Source organism: Canis lupus, chromosome 32 (genome assembly GCF_011100685.1).
Source record: "Canis lupus familiaris isolate Mischka breed German Shepherd chromosome 32, alternate assembly UU_Cfam_GSD_1.0, whole genome shotgun sequence".
Lineage (NCBI taxonomy): Eukaryota > Metazoa > Chordata > Mammalia > Carnivora > Canidae > Canis > Canis lupus.
This window is the reverse complement of record NC_049253.1, coordinates 19,206,210-19,213,105: the sequence shown is the minus strand read 5'-3', so window position 1 is coordinate 19,213,105 and position 6,896 is coordinate 19,206,210. Positions and strand designations below refer to the sequence as shown.

The 6,896-nt window shown below is 42.6% G+C and overlaps 1 protein-coding gene across 4 annotated transcripts in view; it reads right to left on the bottom strand.

Annotated features, from left to right (window-relative positions):
• Positions 1 to 1,348: 1,348 nt before the first annotated feature.
• Positions 1,349 to 6,896, bottom strand: part of TSPAN5 (tetraspanin 5) — a 170,730-nt gene continuing 165,182 nt past the window's right edge. For all 4 annotated transcript variants that reach the window (XM_038582069.1, XM_038582068.1, XM_038582070.1 and 1 more), the window contains 3 exons: positions 5,845 to 5,892; positions 5,632 to 5,748; positions 1,349 to 3,556 (listed from right to left, as the gene is read on the bottom strand). In XM_038582069.1, coding sequence (XP_038437997.1) covers positions 3,491 to 3,556; positions 5,632 to 5,748; positions 5,845 to 5,892 — 231 coding nt within the window. In that variant the 3' untranslated portion in view covers positions 1,349 to 3,490. The remainder of the gene's footprint in view (positions 3,557 to 5,631; positions 5,749 to 5,844; positions 5,893 to 6,896) is intronic.

Below are 6,896 nucleotides of genomic sequence, written 5' to 3'. Positions count from 1 at the left end.
GGACTTCAGGGAGCTGCAGGGTTGCTCCCCTCCTGCCCCCCCTCACCCCACCATAGGGCACGAGTGAGAAAACATTCTGCACAATAAGGCCAGGAGACACCTTCCAGAACCCCCTTGAAGGATGCCTGGGACCTGCAGCAGGAAGAAGGCTGACAGGAAACAAAAGGATTTATTCCTTGGGAGAAGAAAGGAGGAACAAAACATAAAGGGACCTCTCTTCTAAGTGCTGCATGATGCAAAATTCTACTGTAATTCGTGGGTTCATTTTTTAAAACTGTGTTAGATATTTTTAAATCATGGAAGCAATGGTGTTTGTTGTAACCAAACAACAGAGATAAAGAGAGACGTAATCATCGTCCAGAGTCCACCTTCTAAAACGCAGAAGAAACTTCCTGTAAATTTTGAGTTTTCTCGACAAAGCATCCTTTCACTTCCGAGCATCTTTATTTTTCTTTGTTGGCTTTGCTGTGAGCAGGGAGGGCCACCTACCTCATATAGTAGATGATCTCTACAGCACAGCTAAGAAAACTCAGTAGGGATTGTTTTATCTCCAACTGCCGCTGACAAATTTCTTTAAAGTCAAAATACTATTTTGGACTCAAATATCCAGGGAAATGAAGTAAAACGTTTCTCAAATAAATCTTGGGACATACTTGGGTCTGAGAATAGTATATGAACCTTACAATTTTGTTTTCATTTGATCTTGGAAAAAAAAGGCCCCTAACAGTTTTAAAGACAAGTCATTCTACAGGGATCATTCATAATGAAAGGACATTTATGTGGCACTTCTCAAATGTTTTTAAGATTCTTGTTCTCAGGATCTCCTAGAAATTTTCTTAGAAGAAAGATGTGGATATCAAGATAATGAGTCCTAAATCTCACTGTGTATTAAATTTTTAATGACGGCTTCTTAACAACATAGGCTCTGGCTCACCTGCTTCAAAACTGCTGGGGGTAAGGCCTGGTTATCTGCATTCTACATGGTCCCCAAGTGATTGCGACCAGCGGACAGTGACCTCAAGGACAGAGATCTCCTACATACCCGGCTATCTGCTTCCAGCAGCACAAAGGTTCCTTTCCCCTTTAGAGAACCCATCACGGCAATGCTTCTCACGCTGTGCCTCCAAGACGCACAGGCAACAGCATGACCTGGGAACTTGTTCAGAAATGCACGTTCTCGTGCCACACCCCAGCCCTCCTAAATTAGAAATCTGGGGGTGGAGCAAACACAGTAATCTGTTGCAACAAGCCCTCAGGTTGATTCCGATGCATGCTAAAGTCTGAGAACCACTGGATTAGAGAATTTTGCAATTCCAAGACAAGTAATGAAGAAAGACATAACTCCATGTAAGGTAGAACCAGTTTATTAATGACAGCCTTAATTACAACCACTCTCAAGTGTAAAAAATAAAGGGTGATTAATTAAAATTTAGAACTCACTTGGCCTTGCCATTTGGCCTTTCACTGGATGTGCCAAAGGGAGGGAATCTCGCCTGATTCTGCATCAACTGGTCGGATGGAGTTCACTGGAGAATGAGGTAATAAAAAAAGACAAGAGTGCCAACTGCAGGGCTCAAGTCTTCTCCATGTTGGAATGACATTACAGAATGACAACTGTGTGGGGGCAGAGATGACATAAAATCATCTTACAGTCAGAATATGGAATGAACATCTCTAACTATACAGAGACACAAAAACACACATGCAGCCACACACATACACCCACACTGTGGAGACAATTTTCAAAGAATTTTTGTCCTTTCTCCGAGCAGATTTAACACGTTCATCAGCCACAGCGATGCAACATGAGGCTAAAATAGAAAATCTTGCTCAATTTCCATACAGCGTGCTAGCTGGCTGCCCAGTTTTGTGTTGGCAAGTATGTCATCACCGCAAAATAGACCTGTGGTTTTCCCAGCATTCCACAGGCTAATATCTGCTCCCTGGGAGAGTGACATCCTGGGAGATACCAGTTGGTTTCAAATCTGGGGGCAAAATTCATCCCTCTCCACTTTAGTGCGGACAGGGGTGAGTGGCAGCACCTGGAAGTGGTTTCCCACCTTGGGTCACAGAACACTTGCCCCATCAATGCATTTCCTTCCAAAGTATTTGTGCTTTGTTACCATCCTGATGGTTAGTCTGCACTATGAGAACCGAAGGAGCTCTGGCCATGCACTTTTGTTGTTTAATAAAAGCAAACTAAAACCAAATAAGAAAGAGGAAAAAAAAATTAGAAGTTTTTTGATTGTGTCAACACTATTTCAGAATTAGGTTCAAGTCCATTCAAAGAGAAGGCGGGGGGGGGGGGGGGGGGCTACAGAACGAGGCCCCAGAGACTGATGGGGTAAAGGGATTGTTGAGTCCATGGAAGCATTTGCAGTGGCATGGCCGGTCCCCTCCCAGCCAGGGAGGACACGCCACACCTCTCAAGGCAGTGAACCTATGAAATAAATGCTGACAAATAATGCTTGTAAATGTTTGTAGGAAAGATGGCAAGAAAAGGAACTGGTAGATTGAGATTCACAGGTCATGCAGGGAGTTTATACCAAAAAATTAATATTCGAGCTGAGTAAGAAAACTCTTGAAGAGAAAGTGTATCCTAGCTCTCACTTTGGGGAGACAAAAACAGAAACACACACAAAAAAGCAGAACGAAACCCAGAATATTCCAGTTTCCAAAGAATCCAACAACCAGTTTGGTGGGCTGGGGTGAGGGGTATTAATTAATATCTCTTCATTAACCTCATTTTCTCCTTGAATTTCATTAAGAAAGCTCAGGCCTACTTAGAACAACAACAATCTGTCCTGCTAAAACTCAGCATCACGAAGTGTTCCAAGGCCCTAACTCCACGCACATGGAATACAACCCCCTCTTCTAAGAGACACTGCGGGAGAGACCCGGCGAGCCCACTCACAGTACTCGTGGAATGCGATCACAAAATCTGAACCCAAAGACAAGCTGTTTCTTCTTGGGATGATGGTTGTCAACAGTTCCCTGAAATGTACAGTGAAGGGGTGCCAAAAACCCCACAGCCCTCCCAGGTAAGGGGTTGAGTTTTAGAAAAGATGCAACTCCCCTTCAGGCCATGGAATAGAAAGTCCCTTCAAGGTGTGACGAAGAGCAAAAACTGCCTCTCCCAGCCCTCCAATTACTGAAGTAGAGAACAAGACTGCTTGTTCCACAAATTCAAGGACATCTGGGTCCCTCACGCTCCCTTTTTTTCTTTTTTGGTGAGTATCCAACCATCCAGAAATTCATGGCTACAGTAGAGATTCACGGCGCAACGACTTTCATACTGGTTATATTTTAATTCTGTCAGTGAGCAGCATTTGCCAGTGGTACCCGCCCCAAACCAAGTTCTTGGCAGCTCCATCCGGTGGGATTGCAGGATGCCTGTGATCAGGGTCCGTGCAGCGTGGGTTGAGCTGGGCACGCCGGAGGGTCGGGAAGGCCGGGTCTGTCCAGTGTCTCACAGCAGTGTGGCAGGGCTCTACCAGCTAGCCCTGACAGCTTCAATATCACTAACCAAGTTCTGAGCCAGGCAGATCCCAAAAATCTGAGAAAGGAAGAAGAGAGTCAAACAGTGAAGCTCACTTGGCCAATGAATCCCCTCCCTTCTTATCTTTGATATTTTAAATTGACATATAACTCATAGACTATAAAATATGTCCTCTTAAAGAATATACTTCAGTGATTTTTAGTATATTCAAAAGGATGTGCAACTATCACCGCTATCTAATTCCAGAACATTTCACTATGCTGAAAAGAAACTCTGTAGCCTTTAGCAGGAATTCCCATTCCCTCATCCCTGGCAACCACTAATCTACCTTCTCTCTCTCTGATTTGCCTATTTTGGACATTTCATATAAACGCAATCATGTAATATGTGGCCTTTTGCCTCAGTCTGCTTTCACACAGCAAAATGTTTTTGAGGTTCATCCATACAGTAGCTTGTACCAGTAGCACAATCCTTTTGATGGCTTGAATAATATTGTAGATTTATCTTCACCAGTTGAAGGACATTTACACTGTTTCCGCTTTTGGGCTATTATGAATAGTGCTGCTATGAACGTTCCCGTACAACTTCCTGGTGAACAGGTTTTTGATTCTTTGGAAAGTGGAACTGCTGGGTCCCACATGAACTCCATTTAAGTTTGAGGAAGTGCCAAATTCTTTTCCACAGTGACTACTGTTTTCATTCATCCTTGAGCAATGTACGAGGATTCCCATTTCTCCACATTCTTGCCAACATTTGTTACTGTCTTCCTTTTTACGTATATCCATCCTAGTATGTGTGAAGTGCTAGGTCACTGTGGTTTTGATTTGAATTTCTCTAATATCTAATGATCAGCATCTCTCCATGTGCTTATTGGCTATTTATACTTTCTGTGGAGATATATCTAATTCAAATTCCTTGCCCATCTTTTCTTTGGGTTTGTCTTTTTATTGTTAACTTGCTCTTTATATATTCTAGACACTAGATCTCTATCGACAAAATGATTTGCAAATATTTTCTCTCATTTTGTGGGTTGTCTTTTCTCTTTCTTAATAGTATCCTTTTCAGCACAGAAGCTTATAAGTTCAGGTCTTTGATCTGTTTTGAGCTAATTTATATATATGGTGTGAGGTAGGGGACCAAATTCATTCTTTTCTGTATAGATATCCAGTTGGTCCAGCACCATTTGTTGAAAAGACTATTCTTTCCTCACTGACCGATCCTAGGTCCCTTTCAAAAATCAACAGACCACAGATGTAGGCCTTATTTCTAACTTTCAATTCTATTGCACCGATCTGTATGTTCAGTGTTATGTACTACCTTGGTCATTAGAGCTTTGTAATAAGTTTATAACTGGAAAGTGTGAATTCTCCATCTTTGTTCCTTTTTAAGATTGTTTTTTCTATTCTGGTCCCTTGCATTTCCACATGAACTTTAGGATAGATAGATCTTGTCCATCTTTTGCAAAAAAAGACAGTTGTAATTTTGATAGGGATTGCATTGAACCTGTAGATCAATTTGACGAGTACTGTCACCTTAACCATGTTAAGTCTTCCAATCTATGAATGTGGAATGGTTTTCCATTTATTTCGATCTTTAATTTCTTTCAACCGCAATGCCCCATTTGCAATCCTCTAAGAAAAGTACTAAATCTTCACAAAATAAAAATCCTAGCTTTTGGGGCTGCTTAGGAGGGAAAATGGGTGCTTCCTCCCCTCACTTAGCACTTTGACAGGCGGTCCAGAGAGAAAAAGGGACACAGGATATCTGTGAAACTCTTAAAAAGTCTTAATCTTGCCAGTGGGATCTATCCGACCATTCCTACCTGCCCCACCTGTCACAGTGCAGTATTATTTTGCCCATGGAAACACTGGAATACCAGTAGGCAATTGCTGACCCAATCGATTTCTCCACTGTGAAAAGGAAAAAAGATTTCCTGAAGTATTTCAGGATAGTAGCATCTAAAATCAGGGCTTTAAATAAAATACAAACCAAATAGTTTAGGTCTGTTCCCCAGCCCTCCAAGTGTCTTAAAAACTGTGACATTAAGGTGATTAAGCAGAGCTCTTGTCATGGGGGAGGGCTCTCCCAGGGCATCATCTCCCTGTGACATCCCTAAAGGAGCCTTGTCTTACCTGTAGCAATGCAATGCCTATGAAAATACCAGCCACGATGGTTAAATTGTCCTGCAACCACTTCTCAAACTGGGGCACACAGCCTTTTGTGTAGATTACAATCTGCTGGTCAACTTCCTTCACAAGGGAAGAGGAGAGCACAGCGTCACCATGCAAGTTCAAAAGCTCTTCCAACACCCTTTGTGCTAAGTGACAAGATGAGATTCCACTTACTGGTTTTTGCCTGGCATCGTAGCCACACTGAGTGTTGATGACATCTTCCTGGTAGAGAGAGAAAACAGAAAAGTGAAATTCACTCAATAGACAGGAAGCCTGCTGAAGACTTAGCAGATCAGCTCCATTAAGTGTCCTTCATCGAATGCATACTTGGGCATGTGGATGTCCTAGGCACTAGGCTAAATAAACACTTTGATCATCCCAAGTAATTATTATAACAATCCTCAGAAGTAGGTATTAAAGTATGCCCTCTTTTCTAGAAGAAGAAAACTGAGGCTCAGGCAAGATAAGGATACGAAGCACGTTACTGACAATCTCAGGAAGCTTAAAGGGGTGAGAAAACTGAGACAGAGATAAAACTGTGGGGAAAGCGCACAATGACTATCTTCATTTATGGTCTTTTGGGGGAACTTCTACTTCTTAATCTATATACTTCTGTATCATTTAAATGGTTTTTCGATGAGAATGCATTACACTTTAATAATTAGAAACAAAACAGTGCCCTGACAACCTATCACATGGACAGATATCCTGACATCTCACAGGCCTCATCAGAAACATGGGTTCTCTCCTGTCTTAGGTTTGTTTATTTTTCCCCTCTGCAGGGTATAGGGTAGATTTTATTAGCTTGGCATTTATGGAATGAGAAATCTCTACCCAGAGTATCTGTAGTTGAAAGGGGAGGCATAATGCCTTCTGACACTCTTCATAATTCTTCTGACGGAATTCCGTCAGACAGCTGGAGCTGGAGACAGAGCAGTTTGTACCTGCTGGTCAGCACAAGGCCAACTGAGTGGACACCCAGGGCTCTGTGCTGAGCACTCTCCCGTCTTTTGGTCCTCTCTCAGAGGAAAGCAAGAAATGAGCCAGTGGGAAAGGTGGGTTTCCTGGCAAGGTTTCAGAGCTAGGAAGCACAGTCCTTTCTGATTCTTGGCCTCTTTCAGACCAAGAGTAACAGTTCAGAGACCCCTCTGAGGCCCCTAGAGGGCTACTGTTTCACCTCAAGACCATGGGCCCCTTGAAAGAGCCCCACAACCTCCACCTTACAT